General features: G+C 44.2%; 1 protein-coding gene across 2 annotated transcripts in view; it reads right to left on the reverse strand.

The window, feature by feature from the left end:
• The window catches only part of LOC106613128 (calsyntenin-2), a 443615-nt gene that overhangs the window by 8361 nt on the left and 418377 nt on the right, over positions 1-16877 (reverse strand). The window contains exons 13-15 of one of the 2 annotated variants that reach the window (XM_014215083.3): positions 11762-11932; positions 9032-9177; positions 8671-8794 (exon numbers count right to left, since the gene is read on the reverse strand). In XM_014215083.3, the coding sequence (XP_014070558.2) occupies positions 8671-8794; positions 9032-9177; positions 11762-11932 (441 nt within the window). The remainder of the gene's footprint in view (positions 1-8670; positions 8795-9031; positions 9178-11761; positions 11933-16877) is intronic. The other variant, XM_014215084.3, reaches the window with a different exon arrangement.

Genomic DNA, 16877 nt, shown 5'->3' on the forward strand with positions numbered 1-16877 from the left:
TATACATGAATGCACACAGAATGTTACTAGAGGGTCTGTACGGTCTCCCAACAGAACAATCTACACAGAATGTTACTAGAGGGTCTGTTCAGTCTCCCAACAGAACAATCTACACAGAATGTTAATAGAGGGTCTGTTCAGTCTCCCAACAGAACAATCTACACAGAATGTTAATAGAGGGTCTGTTCAGTCTCCCAACAGAACAATCTACACAGAATGTTACTAGAGGGTCTGTACGGTCTCCCAACAGAACAATCTACACAGAATGTTATTAGAGGGTCTGTTCAGTCTCCCAACAGAACAATCTACACAGAATGTTAATAGAGGGTCTGTTCAGTCTCCCAACAGAACAATCTACACAGAATGTTAATAGAGGGTCTGTTCAGTCTCCCAACAGAACAATCTACACAGAATGTTACTAGAGGGTCTGTACGGTCTCCCAACAGAACAATCTACACAGAATGTTACTAGAGGGTCTGTACGGTCTCCCAACAGAACAATCTACACAGAATGTTACTAGAGGGTCTGTACGGTCTCCCAACAGAAAAATCTACACAGAATGTTAATAGAGGGTCTGTACAGTCTCCCAACAGAACAATCTACACAGAATGTTACTAGAGGGTCTGTACGGTCTGCCAACAGAACAATCTACACAGAATGTTACTAGAGGGTCTGTACGGTCTCCCAACAGAACAATCTACACAGAATGTTACTAGAGGGTCTGTACGGTCTCCTAACAGAACAGTCTACACAGAATGTTAAAACTGTGAAGGACCTCGGCGTTACTCTGGACCCTGATCTCTCTTTTGAAGAACATATCAAGACTGTTTCAAGGACAGCTTTTTTCCATCTACGTAACATTGCAAAAATCAGAAACTTTCTGTCCAAAAATGACGCAGAAAAATTAATCCATGCTTTTGTTACTTCTAGGCTGGACTACTGCAATGCTCTACTTTCCGGCTACCCGGATAAAGCACTAAATAAACTTCAGTTAGTGCTAAATACGGCTGCTAGAATCCTGACTACAACCAAAATATTTGATCATATTACTCCAGTGCTAGCCTCCCTACACTGGCTTCCTGTTAAGGCAAGGGCTGATTTCAAGGTTTTACTGCTAACCTACAAAGCATTACATGGGCTTGCTCCTACCTATCTTTCCGATTTGGTCCTGCCGTACATACCTACACGTACGCTACGGTCACAAGACGCAGGCCTCCTAATTGTCCCTAGAATTTCTAAGCAAACGGCTGGAGGTAGGGCTTTCTCCTATAGAGCTCCATTTTTATGGAATGGTCTGCCTACCAATGTGAGAGACGCAGACTCAGTCTCAACCTTTAAGTCTTTACTGAAGACTTATCTCTTCAGTAGGTCCTATGATTAAGTATAGTCTGGCCCAGGAGTGTGAAGGTGAACGGAAAGGCTGGAGCAACGAACCGCCCTTGCTGTCTCTGCCTTGCCGGTTCCCCTCTTTCCACTGGGATTCTCTGCCTCTAACCCTTTTACAGGGGCTGAGTCACTGGCTTACTGGTGTTCTTCCATGCCGTCCATGGGGGGGGTGCGTCACTTGAGTGGGTTGAGTCACTGACGTGGTCTTCCTGTCTGGGTTGGCGCCCCCCCTTGGGTTGTGCCATGGCGGAGATCGTTGTGGGCTATACTCGGCCTTGTCTTAGGACGGTAAGTTGGTGGTTGGAGTCATCCCTCTAGTGGTGTGGGGGCTGTGCTTTGGCAAAGTGGGTGGGGTTATATCCTGCCTGTTTGGCCCTGTCCGGGGGTATCATCGGATGGGGCCACAGTGTCTTCTGATCCCTCCTGTCTCAGCCTCCAGTATTTATGCTTCAGTAGTTTATGTGTCGGGGGGCTAGGGTCAGTCTGTTACATCTGGAGTATTTCTCTTGTCTTATCCGGTGTCCTGTGTGAATTTAAATATGCTCTCTCTAATTCTCTCTTTCTGTCTTTCTCTCGGAGGACCTGAGCTCTAGGACCATGCCTCAGGACTACCTGGTATGATGACTCCTTGCTGTCCCCAGTCCACCTGGCCGTGCTGCTGCTCCAGTTTCAACTGTTCTGCCTGCGGCTATGGAACCCTGACCTGTTCACCGGATTTGCTTGTTGCACCCTCGACAACTACTATGATTATTATTATTTGACCATGCTGGTCATTTATGAACATTTTAACATTTTAACATCTTGACCATGTTCTGTTATAATATCCACCCTGCACAGCCAGAAGAGGACTGGCCCCCCCTCATAGCCTGGTTCCTCTCTAGGTTTCTTCCTAGGTTTTTGGCCTTTCTAGGGAGTTTTTCCTAGGGAGTTTTTCCTAGCCACTGTGCTTCTTTCACATGCTTTGCTTGCTGTTTGGGGTTTTAGGCTGGGTTTCTGTACAGCACTTTGAGATATTAGCTGATGTACGAAGGGCTATATAAAAATAAATTTGATTTGATTTGAATGTTACAGTGGGTCTGCACGGACTCCTAACAGAACAATCTACACAGAATGTTAGTGGAGGGTCTGTATGGTCTCCTAACAGAACTATCTACATCATTCACTTCATTAACTTCTCTAGGGTAGGGGCAGTATTTTGACGTCCGGATGAAAGGCGTGCCCAAATTAAACTGCCTGCTACTCAGGCTCAGAAGGTAGGATATGCATATTATTAGTAGATTTGGATAGAAAACACTCTGACGTTTCTAAAACTGTTTGAATGATGTCTGTGAGTATAACAGAACTCATATGGCAGGCAAAACCTGAGAAAAATCCAACCAGGAAGTGTGGAAATCTGAGGGTTGTAGTTTTTCAAGTGATTCCCTATCCAGTATACAGTGACTTAGGGTTCATTTTGCACTTCCTAAGGCTTCCACTAGATGTCAATAGTCTGTAGAACGTTGTTTCATGCTTTTACTGTGAATATTGAGCGAACGAGAGGGCCTGGAGTCAGATGAGTGAGGAAATTACATGAACTCAGAGGCGCACGCTCACGTGAGTGTGAGCTGTGTTCCTTTTCTTTTCTGAAGACATTGGAATTGTCCGGTTGGAATATTACTGAAGATTTATGTTAAAAACGTCCTAAAGATTGATGCTATACATCGTTTGACATATTTCTACGAACGTAAAGTAGTGGACTGAATACCCGAACAAAAGGAGGTATTTGGACATAAATGATGGACTTTATCGAACAAAACAAACATTTATTGTGGACCTGGGATTCCTGGGAGTGCATTCTGATGAAGATCATCAAAGGTAAGTGAATATTTATAATTTTGACTCCACAAAATGGCGAGTTTGGTTTCGTGTCTGAACGCTGTACTCAGATTATTGCAAAATTTGCTTTCGTCGTAAAGCTTTTTTGAAATCTGACACAGCGGTTGCATTAAGGAGAAGTGTATCTATAATTCTTTAAATAACTGTTGAATATTTTATCAACGTTTATGATGAGTATTTCTGTAAATTGATGTGCTCATTCACCGGAAGTTTTGGGAGGCAAAACATCTGAACATTACACGCCAATGTAAAATTGTTTTTTTGGATATAAATATGAACTTTATCGAGCAAAACATACATGTATTGTGTAACATGAAGTCATATGAGTGCCATCTGATGAAGATCATCAAAGGTTAGTGATTAATTTTAGCTGTATTTCTGTTTTTTTGTGACACCTCTCCTTGCTTGGAAAATGGCTGTGTGGTTTTTCTTGTTTAGGTGCTGTCCTAACATAATCTAATGTTATGCTTTCGCCGTAAAGACTTTTTGAAATCGGACAATGTGGCTGGATTAACGAGAAGTGTACCTTTAAAATGGGATATAATAGTTGTATGTTTGAGAAATTTGAATTATGAGATTTTTGTTGTTTTGAATTTGCCGCCCTGCTATTTCACTGGCTGTTGAATAGTGTGTCCCGCAGGTGGGACGCTAGTGTCCCACATACCCCAGAGAGGTTAAAGACACCCCTCCATACACACTTCTCATGTGTCCTCTCTTCCCTCCCTTTCTCTCTCTTCATATCCGTGCGTCATCTCCCTCTCTCACTCTGAATTTTTATTTTCTCTCTCTCTCTCTCTCTCTCTCTCTCTCTCTCTCTCTCTCTCTCTCTCTCTCACTTTCTCCTGTCCCTCTCTCTCTCTCTCACTTTCTCCTCTCTCTCTCACTCTCTCTCTCTCTCATTGGCATGGGAAACATATGTTAACATTGTCAAAGCAGGTGAAGTAGACAATATACAAAAAAGAAACAATAAAAATGAACAGTAAACATTACACTCACAGAAGTTCCAAAAGAATAAAGACATTACAAATGTCATATTATGTATATATGCAGTGTTGTAACGATGAGCAAATGGTTAAAGTACAACAGTGAAAATAAATAAACAGAAATATGGGTTGTATTTACAATGGTGTTTGTTCTTCACTGGTTGCCCTTTTCTTGTGGCAACAGGTCACAAATATTGCTGCTGTGATGGCACACTGTGGTATTTCACCCAGTAGATATGGGAGTTTATCAAAATCGGGTTTGTGGATCTGTGTAATCTGAGGGAAATATGTGTCTCTAATATGGTCATACATTTGGCAGGAGGTTAGGAAGTGCAGCTCAGTTTCCACCTCATTTTGTGGGCAGTGTGCACATAGTGTAAGGGGTGCATACTGGCGGCAGAGAAGTCAGACGCAGGAGAGCAAAAACTGTGTTTTCAACGGCGCAGTTTAATAATAAAAACCCACTGGAAAACAGAATAATCAATAAATGGGTACAAAACCCGACGCACACCAGACATAACGTGCACAAGCACTTACAATAAACAATACCGGACAAGGACATGGGGGGGGAACAGAGGGTTAAATACACAACATGTAATTGATGGAATTGGAACCAGGTGTGTGGGAAGAAAAGACAAAACAAATGGAAAATGAAAGGTGGATCGGCGATGGCTAGAAGACCGGTGACGTCGACCGCCAAACGTCGCCCAAACAAGGAGAGGGACCGACTTCGGAGGAAGTCGTGACACATAGCCTATCTTCTCTTGAGAGCCAGGTCTGCCTTCGGCAGCCTTTCTCAATAGCAAGGCTATGCTCACTGAGTCTGTACATAGTCAAAGCTTTCCTTAAGTTTGGGTAGGTCACAGTGGTCAGGTATTCTGCCACTGTGTACTCTCTGTTTAGGGCCAAATAGCATTCTAGTTTGCTGTTTTCTTCTTTATTCTTTCCAATGTGTCACGTAATTATCTTTTTGTTTTCTCATGATTTGGTGGGGTCTAATTGTGTTGCTGTCCTGGGGCTTTGTTTGGTCTGTTTGTGAACAGAGCCCCAGGACCAGCTTGCTTAGGGGAATGTTCTCCTGCTTCATCCCTCTATAGGTGATGGCTTTGTTATGGAAGGTTTGGCCTAATTCTGCTCTGCATGCATTATTTGGTGTTTTACGTTGTACACAGAGGATATTTTAGCAGAATTCTGCATGCAGAGTCTCAATTTGGTGTTTGTCAATTTTGTGAATTCTTGGTTGGTGAGCGGACCCCAGACCTCACAATCATAAAGGGCAATGGGTTCTATAACTGATTCAGGTATTTTTAGCCAGATCCTAATTGGTATGTCGAATTTTATGTTCCTTTTGATGGTATAGAAGGCCCTTCTTGCCTTGTCTCTCAGATCGTTCACAGCTTTGTAGAAGTTACCTGTAGCGCTGATGTTTAGGCCAAGTGTAACGCCCTGGCCATAGAGAGGGTTTTTTTTGTTCATTATTTTGGTTAGGCCAGGGTGTTACATTGGTTGGGCGTTCTATGTTAGTTTTCTAGGTTTTTGTATTTCTTTGTTTTGGGCCGTGTGTGACTCCCAATCAGGCACAGCTGAAGTTCGTTGTTGCTGATTGGGAGTCACACATAAGGAGCATGTTTTTCCTTTGGGTTTTGTGGGTAATTGTTTCTGTTAGTGTTTGCACCTGACAGGACTGTTTGGCTGTCAGTTTTCTCGTTTTGTTTTGTATAGTGTTCTTTCTGCTATTAAATATTCAATGATGAACACTAACTCCGCTGCACCTTGGTCTACTCTCTCTCATGACAGCCGTTACAGAATTACCCACCAAAAACGGACCAAGCAGCGGAGGAAGGAGAGGCACCAGGAGAAGGAGAATAGTATGGACTCATGGACTTTGGAGAAAATGGAGAGGAACGTTCTGGATTCCTGGAGATGGGAGGAATTACTGGACGAAGGTGGACCATGCGCTCAAGCTGGGGAGTATCGCCGCCCGCAGTGGGAGATTGAGGCGGCGATAGCTGAGAGGCGCTGGTGTGAGGAAAGGGAGCGCAGCAGACACGAGAGGCAGCCCCCAATTTTTTTTGGGGGGGGGCACACGGGGAGATTGGCGGAGTCAGGCGGTAGACCCGAGCTAACTCCCCGTGCTTACAGGAGGCAGCGCAGTACTGGTCAGACACCGTGTTATGCGGTAAAGCGCACGGTGTCCCCAGTACGCGTGCATAGCCCGGTGCGCTATATTCCAGCCCCCCGCAAGTGCCATGCGAGGGCAGGCATCGAGCCAGGACGGGTTGTGCCAGCTCAGCGCGTCTGGTCTCCAGTGTGCCTTTTCGGGCCAGGGCTCTGCGCACTGTGTCTCCAGGGCGCTGGGAGGGTCCAGTTCGCCCAATGCCTGCTCTCCGCCCGTGCCGGGCCAAAGTGGGCATTCAGCCTGGAGTATGGGTAAAGAGCGTCAAGTCTAGAACTCCAGTGCTCCCCCACAGCCCGGTTTATCCTGTGCCTCCTCCTCGGACCAGGCCTCCAGTGGATCTCTCCAGCCTGGTCCGTCCTGTGCCACCTCCAGTGGCGGCCCGCCAGTCCAGAGCCGCGAGAGCTGCCCGCCAGTCCGGAGCCGCCAGAGCTGCCCGCCAGTCCGGAGCCGCCAGAGCCGCCCGCCAGTCAGGAGCCGCCCGCCAGTCAGGAGCCGTCAGAGCCGCCCGCCAGTCAGGAGCCGCCAGAGCCGCCCGCCAGTCAGGAGCCGCCAGAGCCGCCCGCCAGTCAGGAGCCGCCAGAGCCGCCCGCCAGTCAGGAGCCGCCAGAGCCGCCGCCTGTCCGGAGCCGCCAGAGCCACCCGCCTGTCCGAAGCCGCCAGAGCAGCCCGCCTGTCCGGAGCCGCCAGAGCCGCCCGCTTGTCCGGAGCAGTCAGAGCCGCCCGCCAGCCCGGTGAGTCCTGTGCCTGCGCCTAGGGCCAGGCCTCTTACATATCTCCTCAGCCTGGTGAATCCTGGGTCAGTGCCGCCGGAGCCGCCAGGGACGCCCGCCAGCCGGGCGCAGCCATCGCCGCCCCCCAGCCGGGCGCAGCTATCACCGCCCGCCAGCCGGGCGCAGTCAGGGTCGCCCACCAGACCTTCGGCGTGGCCAGGTGCGCCACCTAAGAGGGCGACGCCGAGGGTGGAGCAGAGGCCACGTCCCGCACCTGAGCCGCCGCCGTAAGAAGGCCCACCCGGACCCTCCCCTTCAGTGTCAGGTTTTGCGGCCGGAGTCCGCACCTTGGGGGGGGGGGGGGTACTGTAACGCCCTGGCCATAGAGAGCGGTTTTTTGTTATTTATTTTGGTTAGGCCAGGGTGTTACATTGGGTGGGCGTTCTATGTTCGTTTTCTAGGTTTTTGTATTTCTTTGTTTTGGGCCGTGTGTGGCTCCCAATCAGGCACAGCTGAAGTTCGTTGTTGCTGATTGGGAGTCACACATAAGGAGCATGTTTTTCCTTTGGGTTTTGTGGGTAATTGTTTCTGTTAGTGTTTGCACCTGACAGGACTGTTTGGCTGTCAGTTTTCTCGTTTTGTTTTGTATAGTGTTCTTTCTGCTATTAAATATTCAATGATGAACACTAACTCCGCTGCACCTTGGTCTACTCTCTCTCACGACAGCCCTTACACCAAGGTATGTATAGTTTTTTGTGTGCTCTAGGGCAACGGTGTCAAGATGGAATTTGTATTTGTGGTCCTGGCGATTGGACCTTTTTTGGAACACCATTATTTTACTGTCATGGCCAAGGACTGGCAGAATCTGTGCAGAATATCTAGGTGCTGCGGTAGGCCCTCCCTGGTCGGTGACAGAAGCACCAGATCATCAGCAAACAGTAGACATTTGTCTTCAGATTCTAGTAGGGTGAGGCCGGGTGCTGCAGACTGTTCTAGTGCCCTCGCCAATTTGTTGATATATATGTTGAAGAGGGTGGGGCTTAAGCTGCATCCCTGTCTCACCACACGGCCCTGTGGGAAGAAATTTGTGTTTTTTTCCTTTTTAAACCGCACACTTGTTGTTTGTTTACATGGATTTTAAAATGTTGTATGTTTTTCTCTCGCTCTCTCTCTCTGTGTGTGTTCAATAATAGTAGCTATTTACACATGCACACAGAGTCCTCCCCATTCTCCATTTGCATTGTAGTACAGTTTCTTCTCTCTCTCTCTCACACACACCACACACACACACACACACACACACACACACACACACACACACACACACACACACACACACACACACACACACACACACACACACACACACACACACACACACACACACACACACACACACACACACACACACACACAAGACACACACACAAGACACAGAGGTGTGTTAAAAGGTGTGTTGGGCTGGAACAGAATTATCCTATGGTAAGTCCTACCTGAGCTGTGTGTGGAGTATAGACGGATGATTCTATAGTCTTACCTGGACCGTGTGTGGGGTATAGACTGTGGACCATGGCCAGATGAGGAACGACTTGCATGTACTGGGACGGGGCTACCATGTGATTGACATGCTCCCCAGCCTCTGATTTGTGGAGTACACTGATCTGGGCGGGGCAAGAATACAGAGCAAGGTTACAGGTATAATAAATGTCTCAGAAAATATAACAGTAAACTCCAAATAAGGACTATTAGACAAAGAACCGTCAGAGATTTTCTGGGAAGAGCAAGTTGAAAAGGCAAAGGGTCTCAGGGCAGGAAATGTTTAATCAAATATAATTTCTGAAAGCATAGGAACATTGGAATTCCTGTATTTTTATCGTTCCGCTCTCTAGTCCACTGACCTCCAGGGTGAACTCATTGCTGGTGTAGCGTCCGTTTAGCTCAGAGCAGGTGAGACGGAACTTCCTGTCTGGGGTCTGGACGGGGTGCCAGTTGTGGTAATACACCTGTCTGATCACCTGCTCATAGTTGGACATGGAGTCCACACCTGAGAGAGATGGTGGACACATTCCTATGGTCACTACCAGTTTCATAGATCAGGGGTTACGGATTTAGAGGAAGATAGGGGTTATGGATATAGAGGAAGATAGGGGTTATGGTTATAGAGGAAGATAGGGGTTATGGATATAGAGGAAGATAGTGGTTATGGTTATAAACAAAGTTAGGGGTTATGGTTATAAACGAAGTTAGGGGTTATGGTTATAGAGGAAGTTAGAGGTTATGGTTATAGAGGAAGATAGCGGTTATGGTTATAAACGAAGTTAGGGGTTATGGTTATAGAGGAAGATAGTAGTTATCCTCTCTAGGGTAGGGGGCAGTATTTGCACGGCCGGATAAAAAACGTACCCGATTTAATCTGGTTATTACTACTGCCCAGAAACGAGAATATGCATATAATTATTGGCTTTGGATAGAAAACACCCTAAAGTTTCTAAAACTGTTTGAATGGTGTCTGTGAGTATAACAGAACTCATATGGCAGGCAAAAACCTGAGAAGATTCCTTACAGGAAGTGGCCTCTCTGACCATTTCTTGGGCTTCTACACTCTCTTTATTGAAAACTGAGGATCTCTGCTGTAACGTGACACTTCCTACGGCTCCCATAGGCTCTCAGAAGGCGGCAAAATGCTGAATGATGTCTTTGTAGGCCCTGGCTGAAAAACAGTAGCGCATTTGGATAGTGGTCGATCAGAGAACCATGAGACTGAGGCGCGTGCACGAGGCGACACCATGTTTTTATTTTTTCGTCTGTGAACTAAAACAGGGTTTCCCGGTCGGAATATTATCGCTTTTTTTACGAGAAAAATAGCATAAAAATTGATTTTAAACAGAGGTTGACATGCTTCGAAGTACGGTAATGGAATATTTAGCATTTTTTTGTCACGAAACGCGTCGGGCGCGTCACCCTTCGTCACCCTTCGGATAGTGTCTTGAACGCACGAACAAAACAGAGGATATTTGAACATAACTATGGATTATTTTGAACCAAACCAACATTTGTTATTGAAGTAGAAGTCCTGGGAGTGCATTCTGACGAAGAACAGGAAAGGTAAGACCATTTTTCTTATAGTAAATCTGATTATGGTGAATGCTAAACTTGCTGGGTGTCTAAATAGCTAGCCCTGTGATGCCGGGCTATGTACTTAGAATATTGCAAAATGTGCTTCATCCGAAAAGCTATTTTAAAATCGGACATATCGAGTGCATAGAGGAGTTCTGTATCTATAATTCTTAAAATAATTGTTATGCTTTTTGTGAACGTTTATCGTGAGTAATTTAGTAAATTCACCGGAGGTTTGCGGGGTGTATGCTAGTTCTGAACGTCACATGCTAATGTAAAAAAGCTGGTTTTTGATATAAATATGAACTTGATTGAACAAAACATGCATGTATTGTATAACATAATGTCCAAGGGTTGTCATCTGATGAAGATCATCAAAGGTTAGTGCTGCATTTAGCTGTCTTCTGGGTTTTTGTGACATTATATGCTAGCTTGAAAAATGGGTGTCTGATTATTTCTGGCTGGGTAGTCTGCTGACATAATCTAATGTTTTGCTTTTGTTGTAAAGCCTTTTTGAAATCGGACAGTGTGGTTAGATTAACGAGAGTCTTGTCTTTAAATAGCTGTAAAATAGTCATATGTTTGAGAAATTGAAGTAATAGCATTTCAAACGTTTTGAAAATTGCGCCACAGGATTCAACTGGCTGTTACGTAGGTGGGACGAATTCGTCCCACCTAGCCCAGAGAGGTTAAAATAATTGTTATGTTTTTTGTGAACGTTTATCGTGAGTAATTTAGTAAATTCACCAGAAGTTTGCGGTGGGTATGCTAGTTCTGAACGTCACATGCTAATGTAAAAAGCTGTTTTTTTTATATAAATATGAACTTGATTGAACAAAACATGTATGTATTGTATAACATAATGTCCTAGGATTGTCATCTGATGAAGATCATCAAAGGTTAGTGCTGCATTTAGCTGTGGTTTGGGTTTATGTGACATTATATGCTAGCTTGAAAAATGGGTGTCTGATTATTTATGGCTGGGTACTCTGCTGACATAATCTAATGTTTTGCTTTCGTTGTAAAGCCTTTTTGAAATCGGACAGTGTGGTTAGATTAACGAGTCTTGTCTTTAAAATGGTGTAAAATAGTCATATGTTTGAGAAATTGAAGTAATAGCATTTCTTAGGTATTTGAATAATGCGCCACGGGATTCCACTGGCTGTTAAGTAGGTGGGACGATTTCGTCCCACATACCCTAGAGAGGTGAAGGATATAAACGAAGATAGGGGTTATGGATATAAACAAAGATAGGGGTTATGGATATAGAGGAAGATAGGGGTTATGGTTAGGTGTTTGCATGGTAACATGGATGGAGGCATGCCAGAAGTGGAGTTGGAGTTGGAGTAGGAGTCAGAGGTTAGATAGGGCTTAGAGGTCAGGAAGTTAGATGTTTCCATGGTAACTTACCGTATATAGACATGCCAGAGGTGGAGTTGGATTTGGGGTAGGAGTCAGAGGTTAGATAGGGATTAGAGGTCAGGAAGTTAGATGTTTCCATGGTAACTTACCGTATATAGACATGCCGGAGGTGGAGTTGGTGGCGTCCAGGTGTTTCCCCAGCAGGGTGCTACGTTGCAGCTGGAGACTCTCCTGCTCTGGCCTCAGCTCCTCCCCCAGCACCAGGATGTCACAGTAGTCCAGGTTATGAATGATCTCCTCCTGGACCCCCGGCCTGCCTGCTGAAACACACACACACGTGAGAATGTATGTACACGCACACACACACACACACACACACACACACACACACACACACACACACACACACACACACACACACACACACACACACACACACACACACACACACACACACACACACACACACACCAGTGGAGGCTCCTCAGAGGAAGAAGGGGAGAAATCCTCAATGAATGTCATATAAAAATAAAAATTGTAAAACATTTTTAAAAAGTTAGCCTTTTTAGATAAAACTATACGAAATAAATTCACGAATTCATTTATTAAAACACACTGTTTTGCAATGAAGGTCTACAGTAGCCTCAACAGTTCTCTGTAGGGTAGCACCATGGTGTAGCCGGAGGACAGCTAGCTTCTGTCCTCCTCTGGGTACATTGACTTCAATACAAAACCTAGGAGGCTCATGGTTCTCACCTCCTTCCATAGACTGACACAGTAATTATGACAACTTCTGGAGGATGTACCTCCAACCTATCAGAGCTCCTGCAGCATGAATTGACATGTTGTTCACCCAATCAAATGATCAAATAATGAATCTAGTACTGAAAGCACAAGATACAGCTAGCTAACACAGCAGTGCATAAACTGCAGTGAGTAGTTAACTTAAAGAGAGAGAAAGAACAGTTATGAACAGTTGAACATAACTTTCGAACTTAACTGAACACATTTTAAATTCTTCCAAAATGAAGCAGAGGCAAGAGAGAGATAGAGATTGTCATTTTTTTTCACTTTCACTTACTTAGCTAGAAAATGCAGCAAGCTAGTTTAGCCTACTCAAACACCCTGCTTAAACAGAGGGATGCTATGTTAGCTAGCTGGCTATGACTATCTAACACAACACTGGAACTCTTCCAAGTCAAGGTAAGCTTTTGGTTTAACTAATGTATTGCCACTGGGGCCTGCCGGTGTAACTGTTAAACTGCTACGACTATACACTGTAACGTTACTGCATGATTGTAGCGGGTTTACTAATGTGTTACTAGTAGTTCTATTAGCTATGTTGACTATGATGTTACTTTAGCTAATATGTGACTCGTTTCAGGAAACTAGGCGTATGTCGCGGGTCACTAGGGGAGCCGTTTGAACGTAAACTTTTATTTTTTATCAAAATGCGGTTTTTGGCAGAAATTCCTTCTGGAACATGTGAATTTCATTTGCCTTACTAACAAACTTGTATGCCATCTGGAAATACGAATACAATTGTTAAATTACGTGCCTAGTTGGTTTAGCCACAGAAAAAGTCTGCAACCTTCCCTCTAGTAATGATTGGCTGAGATAACGAGTGGGCTGGACTTGCCGAGAGATGAGTTTGGATTGGTCTGCCATATAGCACACTTCTGTCTATTTGAGCTGGTTAGTATTTCTAGGTAATCCTGTCTAACGCATATATTTTTTAAATGTATTGTGTTGTAAAACAGCATAAGCCTAATGTCAAGTTAACGTGTACTGTTAGCTAGCTAATGTTAGCTGGCTGGCTCGCTAGCTAAAATTACGTGTATGTCAAGTTTTGAAATGAGTGGAATTTGAGTATGATACAGTAGCTAAGGAGATGGAGAAAAACCCTGCATCTGACAGGAGACGGGCCCATCCATGATGTATATGGGTAAGATAGTATAGCTAGCTACATTTTCAGATATTACACATTTCCAATTTTGACAGGAAGGGGTTTCATTTCAAGTTAAAGTGTACCGTTAGCTAGCTAACGTTAGCTGGCTGGCTGGCTTGCTAGCTAATGTTATGTGTATGATCTTATTATTCTTATCTCAGAGCCATTTGCTTGACTAGTTATAGACTATTGTTAGCTAGCGAACATTGAACCTGGTTGGTTAGCTACCTGCAGATTCATGCAGGGTATTAACATCATGAGTTGGGATTATGGTTCATTGTTTAGCTAGCTAGCTAGCTACATGTCTTAACAAAATACTCTCATCTGAGTGTGCCAGAGTGTAGAATAACTGATGAATTTACGAACCTTCAACACCCGTTGAATATGGCGGGTGTCAGTAAAAGTCGGCAAAAAAGAGTACAGTAAGTAAATTGTTGCCAGCAGCACAGTTTCAGTCACCAATGCTCTGGATAACATGAAAACAGCCTTACCAGCTCTGCTAGAGCGAGTAAAATGGTCAGAGTGGGGTGTTCTCATTTTTGTCTGGAAGTAGCTAGCTAGCTAGCCAATGTTAGCCATTTAGCTTGAGTGCTTGACTGCTGTTGTGAGGTCATAACGTTCGGATCAACCCTACTCATTGGCCAGAGCATCCAGTGTGCTCTCTGAACGCTCCGAGAGCGAAACGCTTTGAATTTACTGACAGCACAGTTGCAGTCATCAACGCTCTGGGTGTAGACAACAAAGGGCTCTCCAGTAGTAGTACCAAAACATTCAAAGGCCATTTTCTCAAAAGTAGTTTACAAGTTTAGCAACATTCAAAGCAAAATTGCTTTCTCATTGTTCCTCAACTCTAGTGTATGATATAGAATTTTGGAGCTGAGACTCTATTTTTATCCAATGTAAAAAATACAATTTAAAATGCTACATAAGACTGATTTGAACCGGTCGGTCACATATTGTGACAACGATGTAGGATGTGTGTGGCGGTTTGGCTTGGAAAGGTTTTTACGCCTGGTCACATACAGCTGATGTGTTGTGCATTAAAGTCCACAAACGAAGGAAAAAGGTGAGAGGAGAGCGCATAGATGTGAGAAGGAATGCAACGTGGCTGCTATGAATGTGAACTGTGTTTATGCGTGACCAGGGGTGTTATTCATTCCGCCGATTCTGTTGACAAACATTTCTTAACCTGTTGGGGGTAGGGGGCAGTATTTACACGGCGGATAAAAAACGTACCCGATTTAATCTGGTTATTACTACTGTCCAGAAACTAGAATATGCATATAATTATTGGCTTTGGATAGAAAACACCCTAAAGTTTCTAAAACTGTTTGAATGGTGTCTGTGAGTATAACAGAACTCATATGGCAGGCAAAAACCTGAGAAGATTCTGTATAGGAAGTGGCCTGTCTGACCATTCCTTGAGCTTCTTGTCTCTGTTTATTGAAGACTGAGGATCTTTGCTGTAACGTGACACTTCCTACGGCTCCCATAGGCTCTCAGAAGGCGGGAAAAAGCTGAATGATGTAATTCCAGCCCCAGGCTGAAACACATTAGCGCTTTTGGCAAGTGCTCTATCAGAGGACAATGGGCGGAGGCGCGTGCACGAGGGGATCCCATGCTTTTATTTTCTTTCGTCTTTGAACCTAAACACAGATTCCCGGTCGGAATATTATCGCTTTTTTACGAGAAAAATGGCATAAAAATTGATTTTAACCTGTTAGGGCTAGGGGGCAGTATTGACACGGCTGGATAAAAAACATACCCGATTTAATCTGGTTACCACTCCTACCCAGTAACTAGAATATGCATATACTTATTACATATGGATAGAAAACACCCTAAAGTTTCTAAAACTGTTTGAATGGTGTCTGTGAGTATAACAGAACTCAAATGGCAGGTCAAAACCTGAGAGATTCTTTTACAGGAAATGGCCTGTCTGACCATTTCTTGAACTTCTTTTCCATCTCTATCTTTTACTAAGGATCTCTGCTCTAACGTGACACTTCCCACGTCTTCCATAGGCTCTCAGAGCCCGGGAAAAAACAGAATGTCGTCATTCCAGCCCCAGGCTGAAACACATTATCGCCTTTCTCAAGTGGCCGATCAAGGGACTCTGGGCTTATGCGCGTGACCCGACCGCCCCCGCCTTTGTGATTTTTTCCTCTGTTTGCCGAAAAGGAGATTCCCTGTCGGAATATTATCGCTTTTCTACGAGAAAAATGGCGTAAAAATTGATTTTAAACAGCGGTTGACATGCTTCGAAGTACGGTAATGGAATATTTAGAATTTTATTGTCACGAATTGCGCCATGCGCGCGACACTTCTTTACCATTTCGGATAGTGTCTGGAACGCACGAACAAAACACCGCTATTCGGATATAACGATGGATTATTTTGGACCAAACCAACATTTGTTATTGAAGTAGAAGTCCTGGGAGTGCATTCTGATGAAGAACAGCAAAGGTAATAACATTTTTCTTATAGTAAATCTGATTTTGGTGAGTGCTAAACTTGCTGGGTGTCTAAATAGCTAGCCCTGTGATGCCGGGCTATCTACTCAGAATATTGCAAAATGTGCTTTCACCGAAAAGCTATTTTAAAATCGGACATAGCGAGTGCATAGAGGAGTTCTATATCTATAATTCTTAAAATAATTGTTATGTTTTTTGTGAACGTTTATCGTGAGTAATTTAGTAAATTCACCGGAAGTTTGCGGGGTGTATGCTAGTTCTGAACATCACATGCTAATGTAAAAAGCTGGTTTTTGATATAAATATGAACTTGATTGAACAAAACATGCATGTATTGTATAACATAATGTCCTAGGGTTGTCATCTGATGAAGATCATCAAAGGTTAGTGCTGCATTTAGCTGTGGTTTGGATTTATGTGACATTATATGCTAGCTTGAAAAATGGGTGTCTGATTATTTCTGGCTTGGCACTCTGCTGACATAATCTAATGTTTTGCTTTCGTTGTAAAGCCTTTTTGAAATCGGACAGTGTGGTTAGATTAACGAGAGTCTTGTCTTTAAAATGGTGTAAAATAGTCATATGTTTGAGAAATTGAAGTAATAGCATTTATAAGGTATTTGAATAACGCGCCACGGGATTCAACTGGCTGTTGAGTAGGTGGGACGATTTCGTCCCGCCGACCCTAGAGAGGTTAAATGGAAGCAAACATAGCGAAACGGGGATAAACATACCTGAATTTGTCGAATAGAAACTCTCTTGTTAAACTGTTGGACTAATGATTGTACCTTAGATCAGCTAGATGCACGCAAGAGTTTGCAAGGCGGTATTGAATGTCACCTAA

Source organism: Salmo salar, chromosome 09, assembly GCF_965601325.2.
Source record: "Salmo salar chromosome 09, fSalSal1, whole genome shotgun sequence".
Classification (NCBI taxonomy): domain Eukaryota; kingdom Metazoa; phylum Chordata; class Actinopteri; order Salmoniformes; family Salmonidae; genus Salmo; species Salmo salar.